Raw genomic sequence first — 14,753 nt, forward strand, 5'->3', positions numbered from 1 at the left:
TCAGAGCTCCAGATAAGCTTTTGGTGTTGTGGGTATTTTACCCATGCATTTTAAAATCATTGGGTATCAGTAATTCTACCTGCATGAGTATTCAAATTTCTGTTGCCCACTAGTTTTTACACATGTGGGTATTAAGTTAAATATTTAAAAACACTATCTAGTCCCTGCAAACTGGTGTTGTGTGTGTTCGAGAGCTTTATAGGACTCAAAAATACCATGATACTTCCACAAGAAAGTGTGATGTCAAATGATCATGATGTAACTGTCATCGTGGAGTTTGGCAAGGTTGACGGAATGCCCGTTTATAATTTCAAAATAAGTTGCTGATTTGCTAATCGAATACGCAGGGTTACTTCACAATATTTTGATGATACGCACAAGTTTTATTTTTGTAGCGTATCTGTAATGTTCGTTGCGTATTTGATACGCTTGGATTTTATTTTACTGCGTATTTCTGATGCGTATTTTACGCATATACACAGCTTATCTGGAGCTCTGATCCCTCGTCCAATCATAGTCTCTTTTCAGTTGTAGTCAAAGAAGAATGGCAGGGGATATGGATGACTTTTGTTTTGGGTGGTGTTAAACAACCTCCTTCCAAATGCTTTCTATGCTCTGAAACTCCAATGTTTCCCTGTTGTTTTGAAAACTGATATTTCACCTATGACTTCTCTTGTTTTCAGTGAAATACTCCAAGCACGTCCCGAAAACCAGGAACAAAGTGTATGTTACGAACATGCACCTCTGCATGGTGATGTCGGCCATTTTGAATGTCTTCGTCACTTTGTGGACCAAGTCCATCAGCTCAAGTGTTTACCGTTTGTTGCCATGGTTACCTGCATGAAATCTCACAATGATCTCGCCAACCAAGTATGAAGACTATACGCTCAACATCCTAACATAGACTTGTTCACCAACACAAAGCCAATGTAATCAGAAGTGTGATGTTCAACAGAAATCCAAGGATGCGTGAAATGCAGAACTTTCTACCTGGGTGTTTTACTGATCCACATGACACAAAGAATATTTGTGTATGTTTGCTTTAGGGCTGGGACGAATCCAAGTTAACTCCCCGGGTACCCATCCCCCTATTACCTGACCCTACCTGGGTACCCACTGTAGGTCTCAAGAGATCGATATAAATTGTCCAATTTGGAATAATTTGACTGTAGCCCTGGCAAAATGTATTTAGATACACATACTGTATAAGACGATCTGGTTATGCGTACACTGATGTTGACTGAAGTTTTATCTTTATTCAGACATATAAATGTCAGAAAGAATGGGTGCATAGTCAGAAACAAATGTGGACACTAGTGACTTGTAGTGTTCTAGATAGGTTTTGCCATTAAACAATATATCAGGTGACTAACCACGAGTCCGGGTAGTCCTGTGGGTAACTGGGTCCTACTTAGGACCCACCCAACCCGAGTACCCGAGTTACCCGTCCAAGCCCTAGGTTGCATATCTTTAACTGCTCAATTTAGGAAATGATTACCATGGTTTAGACATGAAAGAAAGATGTCCCCAGGACTATCAAGTTCCATATTGGTATTTTGAAAATATCACAATATATCAGAAGTCAATTATTGGCACTGTAGAAAGTATGGAAGATGCTGAATAGAAGGTTTATGAATGACGAGTAAAAGATTTCAGTTTATCAAATTTATTAAAGTATGTCATTTCAAAGAGTTTCTATAATTACTGTTGTTAATAATACATAAAGAATAATTACATAAGGTTAAATATTTTCAAGGAGCAATAATTTGATTTGTATTAATATCCCCATTTTGTGTATCAAGGTACACGTTGTAACAACCTACAATACTACAGTAGTGTCGTCATGAGATGAGTCACCAGTCAGTCACTCATTAATAGATGTAATGTTTTAGGTATTTTGATGAGTTCAAAGTTGTATATATCTGTAGTACAACTGAAGGTTGACCGTGAAGTTTCTGTGAACATACGCTAAATATGTTTTTGATGAAAGCTCATCTGACATGAGGTATTGTTTTGCAGCTACGTTTGTTATTATTTATTGCTTGTTGGGTGTTATCTATTTATTTGAATAAGTCCTTTTCAAAACCTTGTTTATCATGACCTTCACCTTGTTTCATTATGCACAGCATACAGATAAGGATTAAAAATAGGGATAATCGTAGAACTAATTTCATAACTTCTGATACGTCGAGTACGTGGAAATAACAAAACCTCGTTCTCTCCATCTGTACTTCCAAGGTAGTAGAGTGCCAATATAATTCTGTTAGTCATGGGGGCCACAAGTAATTATTAGATTTTCTATCTTTAATTTCAAATGTGTGATGAAGACATAATCTGTTATTCTTTTAAGAACAAAATCAGAAACATATGTTTAGTTTAACTTTCAATGAATTTGATTCACAGGAACTATGGACAATGTATATCATGACGTTATGAAAGTAAGGAATGCATACAAAGATGTTTTGTCGTATGTAAGTACTTGCAAACAATCAAATTATGTATGTGAGGTGGGTATTTGGTATTGAGGTAGGCAGGGATGAAAATCTAATAAATTTGTTGTGGCCTAAACATTCTCCCAGCCCTATAAAGTAAACCGTTTCTGTTGACGAGGTTTCACGGTACATCTTATCTGACTTGTCCAAATCTGTGTTACACAGCGTCAAATAATGAGAAATATCGTGAATCTGAGAACCATAAGTTAACACTGTCTATATGTAGCAGGGCATGGAGTCATCCCACAGATGACATCCTTACCTTGTCAGCTTGCTGACGGGGTTATCTCTTTGGTCATGTGGATAAGGCGTTCAACCTCTGATCAGAAGGTCTGTGGTTCGAATCCCATCACTCAGAAATTTTATGGCCGCTACATTGGCGCCCAACGCGGGGCTGAGCGTGTTCATATTAACTTTGAGCAAAATAAGCCTCAGTACCCTACCATGCCGCCCGGGACATTCCTTCTGTTGACAGGGGAGTAATACCACTGCTGCTACCATACTCAGCAGGCTGACAAGGTAAGGATGTCATCTGTGGGATGAGGATGTCATCTGTGGGATGAGGATGTCATCTGAGGGATGACAACACGCCCCGCTACATATATATCAAATTGAAAACACTTGAAAGATAATGGCAAATGCCCCCCCCCAAAAAAAAAATAAAAAAATTAGCTCTCATTTCAACAATTTGATATCCCAAAGACCTTAATGTTTCATAGTTTCGAGAATTCCATTGTTTTGCATACAGTTTTTTCCATTTCCATTTATCAAAGAGTCATTTGCATATCAAAACTTTGGATTCTTTTTGCAAATTGTTTTCTCTCTTCTGGACAATTATCACAATAATAGCAATAGTACAATGCAAGATTAACAGACAGGGAAAAGGTTTTGAGATTTTGAAAGCTTCATGAATTCGGAGTCTTTTCCAGGGGAGATAATCGTAATGCGAACACGGGGACACTTCTTTACGGTGACTTCATGGTGTATGCATTTACAGTTCTGAGGAGTTGATGTCAGAAGAGTCTCTTCTTGTTTCCCAGGAGAATAAGGTAGTGCTTCTCTGATTTCTTTACAAATACACACGAAGCCTGCACCTTAACACAATTACCTAGCGTACAATATTACGACACACGCTATGTAGAATACAGTGGAATCCCATTGCAAAATTGTCCTTACAAGCTTTTTTAAAATCAGTATTTTTGGGAAAAGTTTGTTTTAATTAACTAATGTATTGATGCATAGTAGTTTGTATAGTGAGTTCATTTATCAATACAAAAAAAGTTTGTGTATTTAGGACTTTATTTTTAATGGTTTGTCTACAGTAAAGCTAATAAAAACCCTACTCCCTCACTCACTGAATCTGCAGGTGTAATGTAATGGAACTGTGAAAGTGATGTCCACGTTTGACGAGACTAAAAACAGCAACTGTTTGACCGCCGTCATATACTTGTAGCTGGAATATTGCTGAGTGAGGCGTTAAACAACAAACAAACAAACAAAAACTTTCTTTTGACATCATCGGACAAGTACTCATCTCCTATCTGATCATGAAGTTTTTGTCTGACATGATGTGAATAACTATGCATCTACAAGTACATGCATTAGTAACAATACTGTGAATGTGATTTTAGAATATTTTTATATGACTATTTATCAAACAGTTTACTGAATAGAAACATTATTTATGACATGTTGATCTTGATTGTGATGGATCTCGCCAGAAATCACTCCAGTCTTGATAATATTTGGGTATTGCTTGCTGATTTACAAAGATCAGCTGTTTTGTGTTTAGTTTTCAGTCACTATATTGTGTATACATTTTAACATTTTTGAAGTCATAATTTCCCCCAAGTTTGGGTAAAAATAAGATTACTATGGTATTCACCTGATTTGGTTAACATAAGACAACCATGGTATTCACATGATTTGGTTAACATAAGATTACTTAGGTATTCACATGATTTGGTTAACATAAGATTACTATGGTATTCACATGATTTGGTTAACATAAGATTACTATAGTATTCACATGATTTGGTTTGCATAAGATTACTTTTGTATTCACATGATTTGGTTAACATAAGATTACTATAGTATTCACATGATTTGGTTAACATAAGATCACTGATATAAATATGATTTGGTTAGCATAAGATTACTGTGGTATAAATATGATTTGGTTAACATAAGATTACTGTGGTATAAATATGATTTGGTTAACATAAGATTACTTTGGTATTCACATGATTTGGTTAGCAAAAGATTACTGTGGTATAAATATGATTTGGTTAACATAAGATATGGTCTCCCGGCTGCAAACTAGTTGGTTAATGCATTTAAACCTTTGCTTGAGACATTACCAGATACCAGAAATGAGACAGCACCGTGTGTAAGGGTCCAGTCAGTTTTGTAAGGGGGAAAGGGGGCAGGGCAGGACCACTGAAAAACAGGTTCTGGAGAATTGTTTTAAATTGAATGCAATTTTTAGTGGGGTCTTAAGAAAAGGGCGACAAGAATTTTATTTTTAAATAATATTTGATATGCTTTTTAGGATAAACGTCTATGGCAATTGTCCTTAGGACAGCCATGAAAACTTTTTACAAGTTAAGGAAGGGTCACCATGGAAACTGAATTCATCTGTTGTATATATGAGGGGAAAGAGCATCTCGGGCACAGACCCCTACGAAAAAATTATTTGTCTCTAAAGTTCAGCACATCTTACACTGAATGTAACCATTGTACCATCATATAGTGAGATTTTTATGAAGTGTGTTAGAATTCTCTAGATGTACATATACCGGTATATGTTTACCTCCAACACTGCTGATGCCTTTTCAACAGTTGCACTGGCTGATATTTTTTATGCAGTTTTTTGGCCAGGTAGTTTTTTTTCTCTGGCATTTTTCTAATTGTTGAGAAGGTAGAGTTTCATAATACCACCATTTATGTGATAAACTATAAGTGGGATGTTGGCATCCAAGGGATTGGACATATTGTCAGTAAGAGAGTGATCGAACAGGACGTTATTCACATGTACTTTTTATAAGAAGTACCCTTTTCTGGTTATGGTGCTTGACAATTTTAATTTTAGCCATTTTGGAAATTGAATGATTACCAAGTGTATTATAAGGCATATGTGATATCTTGGAATGTGACCAAGAGTTGTATTTGTGTTTGGGAGTTTATGGGGAGACATATCTCAGTTTTCATGCCAGACTAACTTCCTAACAGTGGATTACAAGACCATTTCCTGGTTTATGGATTGTCTTGGTCAGTATGAAGAGGGTAGCGTTATAAAAATATGGCAGCATAATCATTAAAACAAGAACCGGTCTGGCTAAGAAACTGACCAATAAGCAGGCAGGTTACAGTCTGTCTGGCTGAGAAATTGACCAATAAGCAGACAGGTTACAGCCTGCTCAGACAAGTCCCTGTGTTAAGAGGGATATTGATGTACTTATATCCTTACTTACATCCTATGTTGTATGCATGTTCAAGTGAGCGATCTTGACATTGCCCGAACATGTGATTTCATTGGTTCATAAGAAGTATTTTACATCTGCATTTCAGGCCTGATATTAAGTAAATGGTTCATTATCAATGTTTGGAAATTTCTGCTACCATGTATATGATAATGTTACCTTGAAATGCCTGTCTTTTGGAATTGTCATCGTCAGTACTTCACAGGTGTGTTGCTTCCACATCAGGCAGTTCACAAAAGGGACATGTAATAAGGAGGCCTGATTTGACTTCTGTGATGTATGCATGAACTCATTAATTTTGTTTGGCTGACTAAATAAGACACCCATTGCCATAGGAGGGGTGGGGGTATTTTTATCTTTACATATTTATCACATGTGATGAAGGAAAATTGTGTTAATGAGCCTTTGAAGTATTGACAATGAACTATTGTTTGAGGAAGCAAGAAAATGTTAGTAGGAATTTTTCATTTTCATGATTATTCATAAATTTGGAACTTTTATTTCCACTGTTTACTGCTGTGTGGGTGTAGTGTGTGTAAAATTCAAATATGAAATTGTCCATATTTTGATTTGTTTTACCAGTATGTAAATAATTGATAGGCTATACTGTTGATTATGAAATCACCTGTTTCTTGAGATATATATTATTTTACGATTGTTATAGAGATATATTGCCTTTTGTTATTTCTACACATATTCTGCATATTACGGGGAAACATTCACATTTGCCTTACACTGAAATCCAATGCACATTTCCACGATCCCTCTGTGATTCATATCAGAAAGCACATTCTGAGTTATTATTGTCAGTAATTGTTGTGAAGTCAGATTAATATGTTATATTTGAGTATCTTGAAAAATATATTTGTTCATGCAGATGACACTGACAAGGGGCAGCAAATTGAATGTGTAAGATCAGATTTACAATTTTGGGGGTTCCATTCTGACTAATAAAATATGGCTTTTGTCACTCCTAGTGGAAAGATATCAAAAGAACAGAGGTGAAATTATGGCAAAGTATAGATTCATGAGAATTGATTGCGACAATAATTTGTCACGTCTTGTAAATGTGATGCAACAGGAACACAGCCTTGAACCAGTCTCTGTAAGATGGGTTTCATTGCAACATGGGCAGGTTGGGGGAGCGTTCAGGTACACAAACATAAATATTATCTCAAAACACTTATGTAGATGCAGGTTGGTGTGTTAAGCATTCAGTTGAGATGCTTGGTGGGTGTGATTAAACTATTACCCAGTCTGTAAAGATTGGATCTGGTAGAATTTCTTCTGACTAATGAGCTTGCTAGCTACAAGCCATACATTGAAATCTTCTAGCACTTCTGGGCACATATCCTCCAAACATTTGGGCAAAGACTGTTACAAACAAACAACATAGGTGGAAAAAACAAGTTTGAATCTGATCTTGCTACTGTCAGTGTCTGTATTTTGCTACAGTCAGTGTCTGTATTTTGCTACTGTCAGTGTCTGTATTTTGCTACTGTCAGTGTCTGTATTTTGCTACTGTCAGTGTCTGTATTTTGCTACAGTCAGTGTCTGTATTTTGCTACTGTCAGTGTCTGTATTTTGCTACAGTCAGTGTCTGTATTTTGCTACAGACAGTGTCTGTATTTTGCTACTGTCAGTGTCTGTATTTTGCTACAGTCAGTGTCTGTATTTTGCTACTGTCAGTGTCTGTTGATTTAGGGAATATCAGTTTGTGTATTTTCCATGAATATAGTTTTACAAGCAGACATAGCTCTGCCTGGATCCATGGGTAATGGGTTTTTATCAATCCCAGGTTTGCCCTGATTATCATCCTTGGTCTGTCAGCACCATACACACGTGCATGGGTTCCACGGAAGTGGAAAATGTCCACGTCCCGTCACACTTTGGTGTTTGTCCCACATTAAGCCGACAGGCGTATTATAATGGATGAACTGTTGAAAGTGTTGTTAAACTCGCTCAATACAAACCACTCTGCCTTCTGTCCCAGTCAGCATGTACACTGTACAGGGACAAGTAAAGAGGCAGTGTCGATCAATGCTTCTCCATCAAACTTCATTTACAGACCACCAGAAATGATATCAAGTAAAACAGTTAAAGTCGAACACTTTTCTGAAGGCAGGAAATTGGTAACTTGACATTTTTTAGTATACAATTTTCTGACACCACACTGCAAAGTTCACTTCAAAAAGAAATTACTTTGACCTGCTTGTTGGCCAGAATTTATTGAACTGCGGTATTAAAATGTTCAACTTTCAGAAATAGATAGCTATTGATATATGGTTTTTTTTACCTCCTTGGCAGTGGCCCAATAGTTTGCCTTTGTTTATAGGCTCAAACATGAAATATAGCATTCCAGTGGGTACACCATGACGTCGGGCACTTGCTGAGTTTTGACTTCTTCCTGTCGACAGCATGCTTGCGACTCTGTCCACCTGTATGCCAGTACCAGCACCTTTTGCTGAAGTTTGTTGATCAAGTTTACAGTCAGTGTTATACAGATGGTGCAGCAGCACCGATGATATTTACAAATTGCTGTCTGTTACACATTTGTAATTTTGAGTCTTGCTCAGGTTGTGAAGTAAACATATTCTGAGCAAAAGACAATATATGTATTAATCCTGCGTACACCATTATGCCGTGAGGCTGTGTATATAGTATTAAAGTCAACATGTATTGCCCCTCCTATACTGAAGTCCATGTTATTGTTAATTATTTTCAGCATGAATTCCTACATTATACAGTTTATGGTTAATGCTGAGTGGACATATATTTTGCATTTACACATATTGTTTATGTCCATGAATGAGGAAAGCCAGTGGTTGTAGACATTATTGCTAAAATGGATAGAATTATCATTAAACCGCCCGTATGTTATCAGAAATGAGCGGGCCACTGTAACTTGATAATGCCCTCATATTGCTTGACGACAGGCCAATATCACGCCCATTGCTTGGTGACGTCATATGATAGGGATAGGTGACGTCACGTTCAGTAGTGACGTCATCTGGTTTGTAAAAGAGGGTCAGTGACATTCGTGTTGATTGCAGTAAATGTTTCAAATCGTTATTGTTGTTTCTTTTTATTTGATAACGAATTCCATCCATTTTAGCTTTAATAACGGTAACGCTATTTTTCAGGGCATTATCATTTACAGAAGCCCTCAGTCTTTTCAACTGCCCTCCTTCGTCGGGCAGTTAATGGAAGACCTTGGGCTTCTGCAAATGATAATGCCCTGAAAAATAGCGTTACCTCCTTTGTCGGGCAGTTATGGAAGACCTCGGGCTTCTGCAAATGATAATGCCCTGAAAAATAGCGTTATCCTTAAAGTAACAACAGCACAAGTAATGGCACAGTAACTCCATTTTCTCTGACTACTCTTGTGGCACCTCCAGTGCTAAGAGAAATGTAGTGTGGTCGTCACCTTTTGACATAGTTTCAACACATAGAACATATGAAGAGGGAAATATAAATTAAGGCTACATATTGAAATGAAAACCAGACCACTTTTTACACCACAATGATACTTATCTTCAGATATGCAACTTCAACTGAAAATGTTCTTGCCTGAAAAGTGATGACATTCAAGCCCATAACCAAAAGGCTGCATTGAAGAAACTTATTCAGGCTAGTGCCAGTTGCATCCCAATCTGCTTTTCGTCAGAAAACAAATATGGTGGAGTGGTGGAACTGGTGATGAGGTGCTTATGACTATATATAGCGACCAGTTTACTTCCAACAAGGCAGCCTAGTGGTTAAGGTGGTCGCTCGTCACACCGAAGACCTGGGTTCGATTCCTGACATGGGTACAATGTGGGAAGCCCATTTCTGGTGTCCCCACCATGATATTGCTGGAATATTACGAAAAGAGGCGTAAAAAACCACTTAGGACTATATAGCTACCAGTTTACCTCCAACAAGGCACTTAGGACTATATAGCTACCAGTTTACCTCCAACGAGGCACTTAGGATTATATAGCTACCAGTTTACCTCCAAGAGGCACTTTGGACTATATAGCTACCAGTTTACCTCCAACAATTAGAGAAATCTGAAAAATATTTCAGGAAAATTTAAATGGTCTGCTCAAGGTTATTGTTCCTGAAATCTAGTCAGCACAAGATGCTGGATGAATGTGTTGTTGTTTCTTTTTTGTCAGGAGGCAGTTTTTGTCATTAATATATATATGAAACCGGTTTGATGATTCCATTTTGTGTGTTGCTGTCATGTGCAACAACACTGGAGATTCTTGACATGGAGGTAGAAACTAACGAAACTGGTAGTCCTTGTCTTACTCCTGTCACTATTATATGTACATGTTGTAAAAGATGCATAAATATTAACTGTTTGTTAAATCACTGAGAGCATGTCACCGTCTTGTAGCTTGCCCATCACAGTACTTGACTCATTGCTTGTTTTACTGCTGCTATGTTTTACTTGCTTTGTGTATTCATATTTTTATACTGTTTGACTGCAAGATATGTTATCAATTACACTTCCTACAAAATTCAGGAAAGTAATAAAATTTTCATTATGCCTTTTATAAGCTCCTTATGTTTTTGCTCATTTGACATGTCAATGTGAGCTTGTGTCATCGTCCATCCATCTGTCTTGTGACACTACACACAACTCCTCTCTTAAGCTATAAGGCTTTTGACTCGTCACGATATGGCTGAAATACTGCCGTTGTGCGTTAAATCTTAACACTCACTATAAGGCTTTTGAACAGAGACCGAGCATCATTCGTGACCAACTCATGTTATTCCGGGACCAGCCGAATAGCGACTCGTGCCCCTCTCGTGGCAATTTTTGTGACAGGGTTCCGTCTGAGCGCAAAAGGGCATACCTAAAACAATTGTCAACTCGTTGCGCAATGGTTCACATACATTTCCCCATATATCATTTATATTTCAGATGCAATTTAAGGCACATCAGGACATGCGAAATTATACAGTAAGATTGAACACATTTAACTGTGTCTTGGGTATATTTTTAGATGTAAGACATATGTAAAAACAGAAATTATTTTTGAGGGATTCTTTGATGAAGAACTTGAAATCATACGCGCATTCTGATTGGTTTGTCGTATTTTCACACATAACATTCATCGATAGGGGGACGAGTCTTCTTGCAGGTTACGGAAAGGGGCGAGTGGCGACGAATGACCGAGCATAACACATTCTCATATCCCGGGCAACAACCAACATTGGCTCTCGTTTGGAAAAGTTTGAAATGGCTGCCATTGTTTAGCTAGAGTGAGTTATTCTGGTATTCTGTCTGTAGTTGAATACCATAGTGTACATTGCCATCTATGCACGGTTATAACAGCAAACATCTACCTACCTGGCAGGTGGGATGACGAGACTCCAGCGACTGACACAATGCAAGACCTACCAGCTGATGGTCATCAAGTGATAAACATATGTCCATGTTCCAAAGACAACCCATTGCAGAATATTGTGATATTGTGTGATATGCTATCCTAGAATGTTGTGATGTCCTGTGATAAACCTTCCCAGGATGTTGTGATGTCCTGTGATAAACCTTCCCAGGATGTTCTGATGTCCTGTGATAAACCTTCCCAGGATGTTCTGATGTCCTGTGATAAACCTTCCCAGAATGTTCAGGATGTTCTGATGTCCTGTGATAAATCTCCCCAGCGTGTTGTGATGTCCTGTGATAAACCTTCCCAGCATGTTGTGATGTCCTTTGATAAACCTTCCCAGGATGTTCTGATATCCTGTGATAAACCTTCCCAGGATGTTCAGATCTCCTGTGTTAAACCTTCCCAGGATGTTCTGATGTCCTGTGATAAATCTCCCCAGTGTGTTGTGATGTCCTGTGATAAACCTTCCCAGGATGTTCTGATGTCTTGTGATAAACCTTCCCAGGATGTTCTGATGTCTTGTGATAAACCTTCCCAGCATGTTGTGATGTCCTGTGATAAACCATCCCTGGATGTTGTGATGTCCTGTGATAAACCTTCCCAGGATGTTCTGATGTCTTGTGATAAACCTTCCCAGCATGTTGTGATGTCCTGTGATAAACCATCCCTGGATGTTCTGATGTCCTGTGATAAACCTTCCCAGGATGTTCTGATGTCTTGTGATAAACCTTCCCAGCATGTTGTGATGTCCTGTGATAAACCATCACTGGATGTTCTGATGTCCTGTGATAAACCATCACTGGATGTTTTGATGTCCTGTGATAAACCATCACTGGATGTTCTGATGTCCTGTGATAAACCATCACTGGATGTTCTGATATCCTGTGATAACCTTCCCAGAATGTTGTGATGTCTTGTGACAAGCCTTTCCAGAGTGTTGTGATAAACCTTTCCAGGATGTTGTGATGTCCTGTGATAAACCATCCCTGGATGTTCTGATGTCCTGTGATAACCTTCCCAGAATGTTGTGATGTCTTGTGACAAGCCTTTCCAGGGTGTTGTGATGTCTTGTGATAAACCATCCCAGATTTTCCCGATGTTTACTTTTAGATAAGCCATCCTAGGATGTTGTGATGTCCTGTGTTGTGCAACTGGGTCTGCCAGTACTCTTCATTCTTGATAGGTCCATGTTATGTGGCAGCCTACATTGCTGTCGGCTCACAATGATCCTAATCCAGATACATGAAAACAAGGACTCATGTGCAACTGTTGAGGGGTCCTGAACAGCAACAAATCGATAGTGACTTAAGTGAAAACACTGGCCCGATTTTAAGGCTTAACTTCCCAAGCTCCGGAAACATGTACACTTGTATGTCTGTACAGATAATGGAGAGATATTATCAAGACATTACATGTTTAGAATGAATGTTCCTAGTCATGGACAGTTAAGGAAGATGTCACGGATAGTGTTTCGAAGTACTTACGGCAAATGCTTTGTCTTTGATTGTCAACTGACTGTGCTACCAACAAGATAGCCGTTCTAATGGTGTTCCAATCAATGAGTATCATAAATCCCGGAATACGATTTGAAAAATAAATGTGTGGTTGAAAGTGATATTGTCGACCTCGTGCTTTCACCATATATATCGAGGAACAACGTCAATAACATCTTACTCGGACGTAATATTGTAATACGGTATTATACCTGAACGGGCGTGTGTTCATCTGACAACGCCAGGTATGAACACTCGTGCTTTCTGTCCCAAGCCGAGAAACATAGAGCGTCCCGAATTTGATAAATGTTAACGTAACCCAAGCAAAAGCTTTATCTCAAAATTTTATGAAGGGACATGTCCTTCAGTTTTGGCAGGTTCAAGCAGAACGGCGTTGATCAGTTGGGGGTATCCCAGTTCACCGTATCGAGGTTGCGTCTGCGTGTGTATGGGTCAGGTAGATCCAGACATGCACTTTGGTGAAACTTGGGTTTGATGCTGACAAACGTATATCCTAACGTATCCTAATCGAGAGAATATTTTGGATTTGAACCCACTTATTCTGATGTTGAGGGACATACTTTAGTAATTGATCGTAACTGCATTGTACTGATCTAATAACCTGCACTACGGTGAACGTGACGACATATTCAGGACTGAAGATATTAAACAAGTATAGGATTTCAATAATTTAATAGACTGGAACTTATGTGCATACCATTTTGTATTTGAATGAAACACAGCTGAGTTCAGCTGTCATCCGATGGGTTTTATTTCAAACAGCTACAATTCCTGAAAATGTTCGCCCAATTGTATCATTCGTTCAGCAGAAATTCAGTATGGGAGTATCTGTATACGTTGATCACAAATGTTAGAAGTTCTAGATCTACTTACTGAAGATAATAAAAGATAATTTTGTTCTTTGTGGTACGAGCTGGAACACTCCTGTAATAATTAAAACGTATAGCCACTTAATACTTAATCTAATAAAAAATTGTTTTAATGTCTATTAATTCATTGGTAATTAATACACGTGTGTGCGCGCACGCGTGCCTGCGTTAATGTTGGTTATGCAGTCGTCAAATGCTATTAAGCTATATATTACGGCGACCTGTAAATAATCCGAGTCTTGGTCAGAGAACCTGCGGTGGACATAGTGAGTGCTCATTTTCTGCCGTCTGAACACGTTGAACAACCATCCACGTCACACCTATAAACATTGTAACTGACCGACTAGGACCAACACGCTTCTTCCCCGGAACCACTGAAAAGACGACTATCGACTCTCCCTAAAATATACGTTATTTCTTTTTTACCCCAAACCAGAACTTTGTATTTTGGTGAATGGTTCTCCTCCGATTCTTTCTGAGCACCCAGGATCTTTAAAAAATATACCTGTTCTTTATTCCCATGAAATTGTTCGCCACACAGAAAAAATGAGCAGCGGTTGATTATTGGGTGATATATTGGTGTTCTGTGAAGTACTGTGGATGTCAATTTGATCAATGTGGCAACTGCGTTATTGACAGCGGACAAGACAGTTATATTTCGAAATTGTGTCAATGTTAGCAGGCGACTCTACAAAACAATTAACAAACTCCATTAATGTAGAAAAACCAGCAATTCGACACGATACATTCACCTGTTGGAATTATTCACCTTATTCATCACGTGTCGCGGCATAGCCTTACCAAAGTTGTATTCATTTATCAATGTTCGAAGAAAATTACTTCCTATTGTAATTGTTTGAGCTCTTGCGATGAGAATTCCGATATGGGAGTTTGAGGATGGTGATATTTATTGTTTTTGTATGATTATCCTTTAGATCGGGCAAAATTTTTATGTATGTATATATATATCCTGGTACAAAGGAGCTATGGCAAGGCTACCACGGTGAAT

General features: G+C 38.2%; 1 protein-coding gene across 2 annotated transcripts in view; it reads left to right on the forward strand.

Moving 5' to 3' along the window:
- Nucleotides 1-9,044, forward strand: part of LOC124119178 (serine palmitoyltransferase 2-like) — a 46,726-nt gene extending 37,682 nt beyond the window's left edge. For both annotated transcript variants that reach the window (XM_048388531.1, XM_046481606.2), the window contains exon 13: nt 684-9,044. In XM_048388531.1, coding sequence (XP_048244488.1) covers nt 684-686 — 3 coding nt within the window. In that variant the 3' untranslated portion in view covers nt 687-9,044. The remainder of the gene's footprint in view (nt 1-683) is intronic.
- The last annotated feature ends 5,709 nt before the right edge of the window (nt 9,045-14,753 follow it).

Source organism: Haliotis rufescens, unplaced genomic scaffold (genome assembly GCF_023055435.1).
Source record: "Haliotis rufescens isolate VD_foot unplaced genomic scaffold, xgHalRufe1.0.p SCAF_73, whole genome shotgun sequence".
Classification (NCBI taxonomy): domain Eukaryota; kingdom Metazoa; phylum Mollusca; class Gastropoda; order Lepetellida; family Haliotidae; genus Haliotis; species Haliotis rufescens.